Source organism: Seriola aureovittata, chromosome 22 (genome assembly GCF_021018895.1).
Source record: "Seriola aureovittata isolate HTS-2021-v1 ecotype China chromosome 22, ASM2101889v1, whole genome shotgun sequence".
Classification (NCBI taxonomy): domain Eukaryota; kingdom Metazoa; phylum Chordata; class Actinopteri; order Carangiformes; family Carangidae; genus Seriola; species Seriola aureovittata.
The window spans coordinates 13881954-13897181 of NC_079385.1; the positions used below are offsets into that span (position 1 = coordinate 13881954).

Below are 15228 nucleotides of genomic sequence, written 5' to 3' on the forward strand. Positions count from 1 at the left end.
AACAAAAACAACAGTTGCTTTCCAACCTTGGCCTCTTGTGTCGGTTTACATCAGTCTCAGTGTGGGTCTCCATCAATAGGAAACAAATTTTCTTAATTATGAGTGGGCTGTTGGCATCAGCATAGAGCGGCAGGTTTGAGTTGAGTCTTAATTGCCAAGGAGAAGGATGGCCTGCGCTACAATGGGAAGATAATGAAGAAAGTGTTTCCGGTCTCTTGTGTTGCCATCGCACGGGAGTTTTCACTCTCCACAATACACGGACCACGGGTGCGGCGTGTTATCATGACACCCTGGTCGCTAGGCAACATGGGCATCATAAACAGATTCCTCACTCCCAAAATGAATCACTTGTCATTCTCTTTCTCTCACTGTCTCTCTCTCGCACATTCAACATGGAGCCAAACTGAGAAAACGTTCATTCAAGTACTCTCATCCTCCATAATCTACCATATGCTTACATTTTGCACAAAATTGCCTCCATAGTAGCATTCATGTTCATTAAATTGTCTAAGAAGGATGAGAGCAAGAGTGTGAGCACCTGAATAGATCTCTTAAGCGTTGTGTTATATTGTTGTGCGTAATTACAGAGGAGTCACTGATCTCCAGTGTCTGGAAGTGCGTTATTAAACCGACACTGGATGACATGCTGTGAGTCATTAGACACTGCTGTTAAAGCCCTAATCACAGAGTAGGCACACACACACACACACACACACACACGTACACACGGATGCTCATTAGCCTCCTCACTCACACGTTATTTTATTAAGTGAAAACCGTTTCCCCTGTGCAATTTCCCATGAGTGTGTATCCACTTATGCTCAAAGATCATATGAAATAATGAAATAAGGACTTATGTACTATTTTGATGGCATTGTAAAGAAAGCCCAGTCTATAGTCACTTTACACAATGATGCCCTATCCAGGAAAGTCTCTCATTGAAGTGAGGGCAGTGAAATTTATTTTTATCTCAAAATTGCTGAATAAACAACATATATTTTGTGCTCATGTCACATGCCACAGAGGTATTATTGGCAGGTAATTTATTCTGATGGCATCCCAGGCTGCAGACGGGCTCTCAGAGTATCTGGCCTGTTCCAGAGTGATCTTAGTGGGTATGATTAATGTTGTGAGTGGTCTCGAGACATTAAAATATTACCCCCTTTGGTCACAGTCAAATTGCATAGCGAAGGGGGGAAATTTAAAGGTGCGGTTGCTATGGAAGCGCATAATAAATCATAGGATTGGGAACACTTCAAGGAACACACGCACAATGGAAAATATACAAATTGTTAAATTTGTCAGTGTGTCAATTGTCAATTTGTTTTTTAATCTGTGTTCAGGGGCCTGGGGACTGGGTGTCATCAGAAACCCAAGAAACAATCATGCAAACACACACACACACACACACACACACACACACTGCAACTACAGTAATGTAGTATTATACTGTACGTGTGTGTGTGTGAGAGAGAATTATTCCTTCAGGTGAAAGTAACTTATATTATTATATATATATATAAGTACTGCAGTAAATCTTTCATTATTGATTCATTTTCAGTTGATCATCAGTTGATTAATTGTTTGGCCTGAAAAAGATCAGAAACAACTAATTCTCACATTTCAGAGGCTGGGATCAAATGTTTGTTATTTTTGCTTGAGAAATCACTTGAGTTGGATGATTAAACAAACTCTAGAAATAGACTCATTTGCTGTAAACATTTCAGCTTTACTGAGTGCTAAAATCACTTACACAGTGGCCTCATGCTGGGACAGGCTGCCACCACATTCACTGTCGGTTGCTCTGCTGCTATAGGATATATATGATGTGGCCAGAACCAAACTCTCCCCTGAATAAATGAAAGATCCAGGATCATTCTTCCCATGCCTTGAGCCAAAGTGGCTGCCTTCCTGCTCTGCATTTCCATGCCAGAGGAGTATGAAGCATATTTAAAAATGGCAACCTTGGCCAAAGATGTATACACAGTTAGCAGTGAGGAGGCGGCGCGCAGAAGACAAAAACAGATGGTTTGGCAAATCCACAAAACTATTGCAAAGCATATTGCAAATTTTACTACCTCACAAAAAACTTCTTTTTAACAAACAAAATGGAGAGGAATTATTGTACCTTGCTGTGACATTGCGTTTTTAAAGATACTCAGCCAACTATGAGTTTCATAGTCACCTATGAGAGTGCAGGCATTGAAAGGTAGGAAACATTTTAGGGGCCTTTTTGTTGAGTGTGATGCAACATTGTGCAAACACATTTCTGTTCCCCACACCAAAAACCATTAATATTTGATATCTATAATGTTGCAGAAAATGTTGAATCAGTGAGATATTGTGTGTGTGTGTGTGTGTGTGTGTGTGTGTGTGTGTGTGTGTGTGTGTGTGTGTGTGTGTGTGTGTGTGTGTGTGTGTGTGTGTGTGTGTTTAATTTTGGCCACCAGTGACTCATTATTCTCTACTTCCTGGAGTGTGCGTGCGTGTGTGTGTGTGTTTGTGTGAGTGTGTCTGGCTGCTATTGTCAGCCCAGCTGTCACACTCTCTGTGCCTCTGCTGCTCCTGCTTTGTGTTTGTCATCTCTGTTTTCCTACACGAAACTTAGCAGATGTACAGTATAGGCACACAGAGGGGGAGTGTACATTTGTTGTTGTACGTTTCATTCAGGCATAGATGGCAGCAGAACAAATGTGTCTGCGTGCAATGTGCAAAAGTATAGTCAACATTTATTTTTTGTATCTGCAGAATCTGGATTTTTTTTTTTTCTCCAGGGCTTGACACATACACACACGAGGGCTAGATGTGATGAGCACTGAAGCTGAAACAAATTGGAGTGTGAAATGATTGCTGACAATAAATCCACTATTTACATTATTGTTGCCAAAACACTGTCTCAGCTTCATCACGCTTAAAGGAGGCCCCACCCTGCTAATCATTTTTCTGATCATTTCAAAAGTGACATAAAAAGCCAGCTCACTAGGTGAAAGAAATAGTGACATTACTTCAAGACATGGTGACATACAGTAAATCTGGTACAGGTGTGTGAGAACCGCCATGTCAACATAGCGGCCGGGTACAGCTGTAATTGGGAGTTGTTTGCAGCCAGCTGGCACACAGATAAGCATGCTCGGCTGGAAGAGTTTGCTGCAGGAGAGATGAGCTGTCAAACCAGTCCGCAGCAGTGGATAGCAAGACTAGCGTCAGTCACTAACAAGTTGGTGAGGGCTATTTCCTGTCTAAAAGACCGGGTTTGTAGCAAACTCGGTTACCTTGTCAACTTGCATTCGCTTACTACTGTCCACTTTCCCGTGCCAGTCTGAGCCTGTATGATTGTAGAGTGTGTGAGTGCAAAAGTATCTCTCTCTCTCTTTCTCCCAATCTCTCCCTTTTTTCTCTCACCACTCTCCTCCTGGCTCCCTGCAGACTGAGCAGGATAGATCTGACTAAAGTGCTGCCAGTCACAACAGCAGATGCTCATGTTTCCTCTGCTCTCCCATGCCTCCCTACACATCAGCAAGATGGCAGGTGTGTGTGTGTCTGTGTGTGTGTGTGTGTGTCTGTGTGTGTGTGTGTGTGTGTGTGTGTGTGTGTGTTTTCTTGTCCTGGCAGGACTAGATGCTCTAATCAGACTGCCAGAAAACGTGTGTCAGAGAAGGAAGTGTGCCTGTTTAAACAGTACATGTGTGTTGCTTACAAAAAGCAAAATCAGAGTTGCAGGGCACAACGTTTTAAATCGGTAATCCGGTGTTTTTGGATCGCAGACATAAAGGATGCCGAGGGAGACTTCTGTACTCTGCATGTGTGTGGAAAAATTGTTAACCTCCGTTAATCAATGTTCTCATCTGCCTACGCTCCCACTCTCCAACATCATCCCCTAGCAAGACACCAAAGGTAGAGAGAATAAAACCAGACAGAAGGTTTATACTGTAAATTCACAAAGCTGTGTTCAAGAGCAGCTGCTTACGCTGAGAACAGAGAGTGCCGTATTATAGACATATACACACAGAGGTCATACATTATTTGTCAATTTCTTTCTTTTTAATATTCTCATGATAAAACTCTTTTTCTCAGTCACTTAATTTTAAGTTCTTTATTGATAAAAACTACTTATGTGCATTTATTAATATTTTTGGCTCATCTATGCACATACAATAATAAAAACACTTGCTTTCACTTTATTTACACATATGATGTGAGAAGCTCCTCAGGGATCCAGATTTTTGTAGCATAAATCCCTCCATTTGGATCTTTGTGTATCGACGTCAGTTGGAGATTTACTGCATTACAGTGGACATGATTCATTTTCTCCAAACACGCACAGACAAACACACACACACAGTCTGTGTGTGCATGTAGTGGATTTGTGGAGGAGCTGCTGTAAAGTGGTCACTTCCAGCTTATTTAACATTTTTACTCACTCGCTCATTGTCAGTTTTCTCTGTAGCTTCTTCATACTTCATATTTGTAGTATAGCATATTAAGTTAGGTCTCTTCTGCTTCTACCCCTGTGACTGCCCGTGTTAACGGCATTTAAAATAATGGACAAAAGGTTTTGCTCCCACCAGCAGAGGGAACTGGAACCACCGACTGATTCCTCACTTTGAGGCAAGCTGAAGCTTCACAGCACGAACCAGCCACAGTTCTTCATTATCTGCACCTCAGCAATATGCTCTCATTACTCATTCTATAGCAGCTTGCTGACATCATAAAATTTTATGCCAGCTCATTAGCCAGTCCATATTTTTGCCATGCTTATTTATTCTCATTACTTACAGCACTTTTGAATTTGTCTTGCGGCCCAGTTTTTCTGACGTGTTCACATGGCACCTGTGAAAGCCTGTAGCCTTGGCACCACTCAAAGGTGTGGCGTGACCATGCTGTGGATTCAACATGAAAGAGCAGATACAAAGTGGAGGGAACTGCAACAGCTGCTGACCTTTGACTCTGTGACCTCTTGGTTTGCCCTAAAGATCTTCATTAATGAACCTGTTCCTCTCTGTGTGTGTTTTGTGCAGCTGGGAATTCATCACAGCTGTAACTATTGGCCCACAGGAGTCAACGATGGGGTCAGCAGGTCTCTTGTAATGATCCATTTGCAGTGAAATTAATTAAATAAACAAAGTGAACCAGATAAAACAGTAAATGAGGTGTAGGTGAGTGAATGTGCTGCTGTATAATCATTACTTTCTTCTTGGTATAAATCTGTAGCAGCAGATTATATTGGAATAATTACTGTGCATATTCCGAAATGACATGATTATGTGTATTTAAATGTAAAACTCTTAATGATTGCAGCAGCTTTTCGCTGCTTCGATTTCCCAGTGTAGTAAACGTAGCATGTCAGCAGCAGCAGCAGCTTTAGCCTCAGTCCTCAAGTCTTATCATGTTTCATTCTTTTGATGATGCTTTGAGCTTGAATAGGCTTCCAGAGTATATCAACATTGATGGGTTTGTAACCACGGGGTCAGATAAGTAGTTTAGTAGATTGATTGAAACACACACCCCAATGTTTCTTTGCACCGATGATGACCTGACTGGAAACCAACAGTATCTGCCCATTAAGTGCTGTTTGGTGGCTACTGGCAACTGGAAATCAAATCTTCAATGGCATTCTCTGTGTCCTAAAATGACCACCACGACCCAGCCGTCGAGACCCATTTTACTCAAAAACACTAGAAATGCTTTTGTGTGGATGCATGGAGAGTCACAAACATAAAGGTCTAACGTGGCGACGTGAGGGCAACTGGCCAACTGAGAGGATGTATACCAAAAATGTCTTTTGCTTCAAGTGACATATGTATTCTTACTGACACACACTCACACGCAGAGAGAGGTGCAGTAAAGCTTTCCTCCCCTGCCATAACCATGCAGACACATACACAGCTCAGTTTCACCTTTGCTCCTTTGCCAGCCACGAGGTCCCGCTGTCTGTGACAGCCGCTGTGAAATTTCCACCCTAATGAGACACAGCGCAGAGGCTGCCGAGGTAACCGTGTTTCAGACCGCTAGAGTGTCAGCCCACCCGGCAGGCATTAAGGGACGGCACGGTATACAGGCGTAACGAGTGATGTGAAGCCAGATCTGCAGGAGGGGAGGTTTCATTATCAAGATGTTGCCTCAGTGCCAATTGATTATGCAGTGAGGGAGGGGAGGTTTCCTTTTAAAAGAAGGAAAGAGAAGTGTAGGAACAGAAACATTATAACCATTAGCTTCAGTGCTGTGGAAATGTCTGTTGGTTGTTATTTTGAATTTACAACAATGGGAGTGATTTTAGATGAGCGATTCCAAAACTGCAAAGTGAGGGAAATGTGTAGTCGGTGTCATTTAAGATCTGATTTTGCGCCCAAACGCTGCGAGTGATATCCCAGCATGTGATTCACAATCAGACTTTGTTCTGCGCCTCTGATTCTTGTCACTGTCTTGTTAATTTCATAGCAGACTTAATTCAATAATTCATTATTTCACCTCCTTCCTCCCCTCGTTCCATAAATTAATTTACTCCTGAGCCTCTGTAGGATCTTCTGCTTCTGTGTGTCTTGAAACCCTTTTGTGCCTGTACACATAAGCAGCAAAAGAGCTGAATTTGATATTTCCCAAGGGAAATTAATAGTACAGTGCATTTCTGGACCAGGTACAGATTAAAAGCTGGGGCCATTATAAACCCATTAACCTAGTCATTAGGACCAGATCCGGGAAAAGATGGAATAGCTGTGGGTCTAATTTTAGCGCAACACTGTGTCACAGTATAGGCCTAATTCATACCAGTGGGTGAAAATGAGGTATTTTCCCTTGAATGCACTGTGTTTGCATCAGCAGCATCTTCTTAAAGCTGCCATAGGGTTAAATGTCATGACTTCACATGTAACCCTGATCTTTTCCCTGGTCTTTTCCCTGGCTTTTCAATTTTTTGAATCAGCTAATGCGAATGTCTTCCTTGGACAAAGTGAACATTGGTGCCAATTCTACTATCACGATGCCGACAGTAACATCACGGCCTCAGAGCCAGAGAAATCAAAGTTTTTTTTATGGGGATATTAAACATGGGCTAACATACGTTGTCTCTCTCTTCTTCTCATCCCTCTCTCTTCTCTCAGAGGCTGGCAACAGAGGCAGAGCGGTTTCAGATGGAGCACTCGTGGAGGGACGACAGTGAGGTGAGAGAGCGGCCGCAGCCCGATCTGATATGTTCATTAACACCGGCTGCATTACATACAGATCAAGTGGTGCCGTGAACTCCACAAGAGGAGCTGGAGTGGGGGAGGGACATGTTATTCATGATCCAATATGATTGTAATAATTGGATGGCAAATCTCATTACAATGACAATCATGCTGTAATGACTTTATACAAGATTGAATTTCATTATTTTACATAATAGGCAGAAACAACCAGGCGTGCTTATGATGAACATACACACACGCACTGCTCACTCTCTGATATCGTCCATTAACCGTAGTATTAAGAATACATTAGAAGGGAATGTACAGCAAATAATATGAGCACACTATTATTTTACTCATTCAATTATACTTTGCCTGAGTGCTGGCCCAATGAAAGCTTTGCCCCGTTCCACAATGGTAGTCTCTCATGGGAATACAATGCAGCTCTCTCGGCTCTTCGCTGCCTGTGACGCTGTGTTTTACCCCCGGTCTTTTCATAATGAATGCAAATTGCGTATTTCCTTCCTCTGATTTGCAATGAGAAAAGCCTCATGCTCCTTGACGCCTTTCAACAAATGACAAATGATATTGTGTTTACATTCCCTGGTGGAAGAACTTTGGAGAAATTCAAACTTCGCCATTTAGCCTATTAGCTTAAGAAAACTCTTCAGTGTTATTTGCCAAACCTTTTATGGTTCTTTTCCATTAAAAGTTTCTCATTATTCAACGTTTTGCTTGCTGCCTCGCGCTTAGACAACAGGGAAGGAAATATCCTCTGCGGGAACAGATTCATTTATCCGCTGTATTAGTCACCGAGTGTGATATTCCTTTAGCCTGGGACGCTTGGCTAGTGAATGGAATTAATTTTTTGGTTAATGTTATGGGGATTCCTGCGTACCTGAACCAATTAAATATCACTCTTGCATTGTAAATAGGTAAAGGTGTGTGACGTGTGTGAGGAGTTAATTTACACTACTGTTATCGCTGCTCCAAAAGATGACAGAATTTGTCACGGTATATTTGTAGCCTTCAGACACTTTATCAACTTGTAACGGAGGCACTAGGTGACTTTCCAAGCAATATTATTGTCTATTAGCGAATTAGTTGTTTTTTTTAACCTCAGAATATAGTGGATAGGCTTCCATCTAAACTAGAAATGTGTGCTTTAGTATTTGATTTTAAAGAGCCATGAAGATCGAGGATATGAGACTTTAACAGGGCTTGTGGCCTCCTCACTATAAACAGATCTAGCGTTGTTGCTGTCATGTCGGAGAGAGGAATATGATGGCCTTGGATGTGGAGCCACAGATACTCTAATTCAGATAGTGTTATATCTGCCGAAGGCTACATTACCCGCACATAAACCTCTGGGTGCCTTTATTGTACATATATCATGTGTGTCCTTTTGTGTATATCAGAGGCTGGTAAACACTGTGCACATGTATATGTGTATGTGGTCTTTGCTTGTTTTTACAAATTAAATAAGCTGGCTAAATTGGTGCCGTCAGTATATTCCAGTAAAATCTTGTAGCATGGGGCATGTTCATCCTGTATGAAACTACATATTCAGTATGCAGTGCTGTCTCTATGATGACACCTGATGACATGTTAAATGACTAAGGATGAATATACATTTGTTTAATATATATTAATCCCAATATAAGAAATGCTCAAAAATGTAAACATGCTGTTTGGATATGTATCACAGTAAGCATTTGAAATACCAGAGAGTGCTGTGTGTTTGGTGTGTGTATGTTTATGCGCATGCGCCTGTTCTCTGTCACCTTTGATAACTGGGCCAGTTCTACTGGGCACCTCTCCCCGCTGACTTTAAACACTTAAGAGATGTGACTACTGCAGTAGAACAACACACTTGCATGTGTCTGTTCAGTGTATCACAATGATTTTAAAACCTATTTATAAAAGCTGCTGTACAGACATAAAACTGATTACGTTTGTCAAGTTTACTCTTGCTTTTTATATATTGACAGTTCTTCTTGTGTGCTTTCTGATTTGATCTCATTTTTATGCATGAGTGGGTTTAGAGGTGGCGCAGTCAAAAATAAACACTGCAGATCATAAAATGTGATAATTTACCACCCGTATAAATTTTTATTTGTGGAAAAAAGGTCATATTTTACAACTCTGTTGACAGACAAGTGTTTGCAGCTGGAAAAGCGCTATAACTGGCAGAAGCAGATGATGATGATGATGATGATGATGGAGTGATAACTGATTGGATGGCATATTTAATGAGTCATTAGCTTTTCACAAATGTGGACATGGACTGCAGTCACACCAGAGATCTGATTGTAATACATTAAAAAGCATCTTCTTATCTGGACAAGATATAGTTTCAGATAGACACACGTTCATTTGGCAGTACATATCACACCCACTACAACATGCCACAGAAGTAATAGCCTAAATAATTTATTTATTTTGCAGCACTTCCTCTCCCTTCATCATCTGTCTCCTTCTCTCACACATTAAGTGTTCTTGCACACAGTAGCCTCCCCTGAGGGGTGAAATGGCGTGACCTTAGTGTGATCATCACCTCTTAAGGTGCACATCGTCTGCAGTAACATGACCTGACAGAGAGCATCATGGGACAGTCTGCTGTTATCAGCTTTGTTGTGTATATTTTTGCTTGCATGTGCATATCAGTGTACAGTATGTGCCCCACACCTGCTCTTTGTGCATATAGTTGAACTTGGACATTGTCTGGTCCTAAGTCATTAACAGTCACAACAGCAAAACAGAGAACAGATGCTAGTGTCTGGCACTGTTTACTCAGCTAAATCACTTATTGTGAGGTAATTGCAAACTGTTTAAGCTAAACTAACAGTAGCAGTGACAGGAGGAATCGCTGTCCTGTTGGCTTGCAGCTCCAGAGGTGGTAGGCAGGTGGTGGGAGTCAGTGAGCCAGCTCTGTGGCTGCAGGGCATCTTCATGTCAGCAGCTAGGCTAGCTCGTTAGCGCCCTGCTAGCCTGTGTACTGACAGGAAGCCCAGCAGTGTGAGAGCAAAACAACACCACTTATTTCACTGATCCTCAGCGTCAAACACAGGCCACTGCTCTGTAAGGGAACAGAGCAAGATTCGAATCATTTGCACAGTTGCAGAAGTAACTTTAAAAACTTCCCAGTGTGGCAGTATTACTTTGTGTTATTTTATTTTTTAGGTCATATTAAAGCTGTTTTCATGGCAGAATCTTTTAGCCTCTGTAATATTCGGTTAGCCTGTCTGTCAGTTTAGTTCCCTTTGATCTTTTTTCATCCAGAAAAACTGCTGTATTTTGAAAACTAATGCATAAATTTCAATGAAATTAGTTGTGAATGGAGTGTTTTCCTCTAGTCTAGTGCCACAATCAGTCAAAGTGGGGATAATGAAATTTCCTGAGTACTGTCACCCTTACCTGAGGATTACTCTTTAACACTTTAGGCACTCTATAACAGTTTCTGCCAGCTACCAGCTACACCACCAAAATGACTACTTATAACACATGCAAGATTGCTATTAAATTAACTTATATGTTTCCTCCCAACCCACTTGATTTCCATGGTGCCATGGCCTTTCCTCTAATGCTATCTTTAGAGCAACTTCACATTTTTAGCCTCATTACTGCTAAAGCTCCATGAAGAGTTGTTTGTTCTGTCCACTTTAGATCTATTGAACAATGTTGGGCTTGTCACATGTGGTTACAGGTGCGACAAAGCACATTTGATGCTAGTTGTCGACCAGAGCGGATCTGAAAACACAGTTCTTTACTCTGGTATTAAGTTACTCTTCATAGATGTGTATTTCTTTCATTTTATCACTCACTGTTCATCTTTTCCTGTTTTTCTTCCAATCTCTTTGCAGGCCGACAAAATAGTTTACTACAATGCCAAAGATGATGTAAGTACATTTTGATTTCACTGATATTCTGTGGATGATGCAGATTCTCAAATAAAACCCCACAAGCAAACCTTATCCAGCCCTCAAGAGATTATTACCATGGCAACAAACCTGATAGGATGTTTTATTGATAGCCTGTAAGTATCCTCTGTATATTATCCTTGTGCAAAAAAAGTAGCAGTCTTTTTTTTCCTGCATTAGGGCCAATGCATGTTTTAGCCCCCTCACTCAGAAACAAATGAGTATGTGTGAGACATTGAATGCCTCCCCTGGCCTCAGACGTCATCTGTCTGCTCTGATAAACAGGGATCAGCATCTAATTCCTCTCCACTGTCCCAGTGGGAAAGAGCCACACACCCACAGCACACTAATGTCACTCTGTATTTGAGTGACAGGCTTTCTCCCCCATTTCTCTTTCTCTGTGGATGCCTGGGTTTATGTTTCACTGCCCAAAATTTACATTCAGTTTCTCTACCTTTATCTGTCAGTAGTGACATTTTAGTGAATACTCAACACTGACACCATGTCATTCATAGTAACAAGGAACGGCATGTACAGTTTGTTTACAATCCAAGGGTGGACACACATGCACACCCCTCTTAAGCCAAAACATGATTTGCAGGACAGTTTTAAAACTCCAGGCTCTGTTTTTTTTTTTCTTTTTGTGCAGCTTAATCAGACGGAGAAGAAGAACCGATATGTTCCAGATGACTTCCACGTAGACCCCGACTTCAAACGACTTGTCTCGTACAACACCACCGCTGTCCACATCCCTACGGATATATATGAAGGATGTAAGTTAAAGACACACAGATTCATGGTAGTTAATGTATACCTCTCTCATATTGTCTATACATGCTTCTATTATAAATAGTGATACATAGCAACCACCTCCTCCCATCCCGCTCTCTGTGTCACAGTATCTCTGTCATCACTATGTGCGGTATCTACAGTACGTTCCCATGATGTGGAGGTCAGCCTCCCAGTGCTGTCGGCAGTGTAGACACTTCCACACTGAGGCCAGGCCATTCTAGTCTATATATAGCCCAGCTACCAACAAGCCAATGGCCAACATACTAAAGCCCCCTCTTTAGCCTGGTCACCAGCTGCTCCTTTCCCTCCCACTCATTGCTGACCCATCTGACCTCTTGGGACAGTTGCACAGAATGTCAGGTCTTTTTGTGGGTGCTTCGTAATGGTGTGAAGTTGTTCTCAGTTATTTTGGTCTGTTCATCACAGCTTATGTTTTCTAGCCTTTTTTCAGTATCTTGACGTGGTTTTCGTCCTCATAGTTTCATTCTTTTCATCTCATAAACATGGTGCTGTGCAGAGTTTTGAGAGTGTCATTTTAGCCATGTGAGTGGTGTAACTCTATGGGTGGCAACTATAGATAATCACTTCGCTGAGGTGATGTATCCTAATAGCTTGGGTAATCCTTTGACTTTTCCTCTAGTGCCACTTTGAAATTGACATTTGTGATTTGGAGGGAAGTGTTGACAACTGCTGGATGAAATGTTCTTGTTCCACTCAGGATGATTTGTACCAACTTTGATGATCCCCTGACTTCATTGAGCGTCAGAATTTTGATTTATCTAATACTTTGTTGCGTGACCAAATAATCAAAGCTAATGACTTTCCCATCAACCTCAGCTGTGTTTTATTTTTGTGCTAATTAGCAAATGTTAATGTTTAAGACATCGTGCACTGGTGAAACAAGAGGGGTTCAAATGCTCTGGGGCACTTTTTCCATAGCTCCTTTTTCGATCTGTTGCCACTATGTGGTATAATTACACTTCTCGCACATCAAGCTGGTCTAAATTTGGAGCTATAACTTCACAGGGATAACTCTCCACCCCTCCCTCCTGGAGCCTCTCCCAGCATGTGTTGGACATAACACAGGAAAGCACACTGTACAGACCACCAGTCAAACTGGATTTGGTTTACACTAATTAAATCTGGAATGATAAAGAATGCTATTACCGAATGTGCCCAGCTTTAATCTCTTTTAGACAAATTTGAGTCATCAAGAGCCACATAATTAGATCTTTATCCTTTATGACCCAACAGTGCCAAATGCAAAACAGACATTACTGTAAAATTAATATTATCGGGCTAATGGCCTCTGCATGAGTATCATGTAGTCGTTTTTTTTATGACTCAGGACAACACTGATGCCAATCTACGACCTGTACAAGTTTACTTCTGCAGCAGGCTGTAACCTTTTCCCATTACGTGTGTGCTTGGAAACCCTGAAAGGAAAACAATATGATGGATGATACACGGTGTTGTATTTTAGTTGTGAGTGTTTTAGTAATGCATTCATATGTGGTCAAGTATACAATAGGCTGTTAAATTCTTTGAAATGTGTGTTGACTTGGTTTTTGTTTTCACATATTGATCTATCCTTTTACCAGTGGTTTGAAAGCAGTAATATGTTGAACAAGCACAGGCTTCCTCAGAAGAGACAAACAGACTAATGTATGGATGGCTGACTGTATACACACACAGGAGCAGAACATACATGCCCACACAAACGTACAAACACAGACACACATCCTCTGGGTTACTGGCCTCTTATTCAAGGACACCCATGAGTAAAGGATGCATACACACCTTGATACACACTTACACATTGAAATATGCGTTACAGGTCATGTCCTTCCTTGCAGACACACTCATACACACACACGTAGTACATGGCAGAACGGAGGGTTAGCAATAGACTGGCTTCAAAAAGTAAGAGTGAATATTAAATTAGAAATGACACAGGAAAGCTAGTATTGTAAAATGCACTACTGAAACGACACTTCATAACTAAAATGACAGAATTCCACATGTTACATATTCACTGCAGTTGACATAAATCTAGCAGGAATCAAAACAGTTAATAATTGCCTTATACTCTATACATATGCAGTATGAGCTAATAGCCTCCTTGGCATTGATTGAGCATTCAATATCAATTTCACTAATGGTCGTCACAGTGGGCCTGCTAAATGCAGTGGACTCGGTCACATGACTTTAATGCCCTTATGCAGTGAGTCACTCCACATAAGTTGGACTATAAATGTGCAGTGTGATGGGCCTCTGAGGCCTCTGAGTGTGCAGGCATTTTTGTCATTGCCAAATGGCCAAATGCACTCAGTTATTTTTACAGGCAGCAGTTATAATGATGCAAGGGCGGAGGGGGGGGTTGGGGCGTCGGAAGAGGGGGTTGTTCCCAGTGTGATTCATGTCTGTCTTTTGCTCTCTTTCTCTTGCTATATATGGCTTCTTTCTTTCTTTCTTTCTTTTCTTTCTTCAAGATACAAATAAAGGTATATGTTTTTTTTCTATCTGTGATGAAGAGACCATTTAATTATCCATATTTTGACTGTCCTCTACTGTGGCTGTATCTGTTTGATCTCTACCAGCTCTCAGGCAGGTGGTGGAGGGTAGGGTCTGGGTGGAGCTCCAGTAGTGAAGCTGTGATGGTGTTGGTCCTCTCTCTCTCTCTCTCTCTCTCTCTTCCTCTTCCTATCTCTCTCTTTCTCTCTCTCTCTCTCTCTCGCTCTCTCTCTGTCTCCAAGGACGGGCTGCCACATTGATGCCACTCCGGCTGGCCAGCACTGTCAGCGTTGCCATGGCAATGTGTATTCGAGTGTGTGTGAGTGTGTAGGAGGAGACACACATACTGGGACACGCCCTGGTGTTCTATCTTGTTGTGTGGAGGGAACACTGGTAACTTGATTAGGGGATTTTGTCTAGACGAGACTGGCGTCCTTGTGGCTTTTACTGATGCTGAAGGAGAGGTGTGTCATCCACCCCTTCTTCCTTAATTGTTGTAGACGTTCTCCACGACTTTGCTCCTTTTTCCTTCCTCTTCACTACCTTGTTCTCTTTTTCCCTTGCTTCCTTTCCTCCACAACTGTACCCCTTCACTTTAACCTGCATCACTCCATCCACCTCTCCCCTCATCCCTTGCTTCACTTTATTAAGCATATTAATAGTGGGGCGTGTGGAGACAAATGTGCTACTGTCGTTCTCCCCCGCATTAGTCCTGCTGATTGGAATCTATTCTCCCCACTGATGCAGTGTGGGTGGTCAGACTGGGATTCATTATCGTGTTCATGTGTGTGCGTGCACGCACAATGGAGATTAATCAGAGTCTGCGTGTGTGAACATGT

At 41.8% G+C, this 15228-nt stretch overlaps 1 protein-coding gene across 1 annotated transcript in view; it reads left to right on the forward strand.

Moving 5' to 3' along the window:
• cacna2d1a (calcium channel, voltage-dependent, alpha 2/delta subunit 1a) overlaps positions 1-15228 on the forward strand; it is a 91694-nt gene that overhangs the window by 28722 nt on the left and 47744 nt on the right. The window contains exons 4-6 of the mRNA XM_056367173.1: positions 7098-7157; positions 11027-11062; positions 11733-11856. Of these exons, the coding sequence (XP_056223148.1) occupies positions 7098-7157; positions 11027-11062; positions 11733-11856 (220 nt within the window). The remainder of the gene's footprint in view (positions 1-7097; positions 7158-11026; positions 11063-11732; positions 11857-15228) is intronic.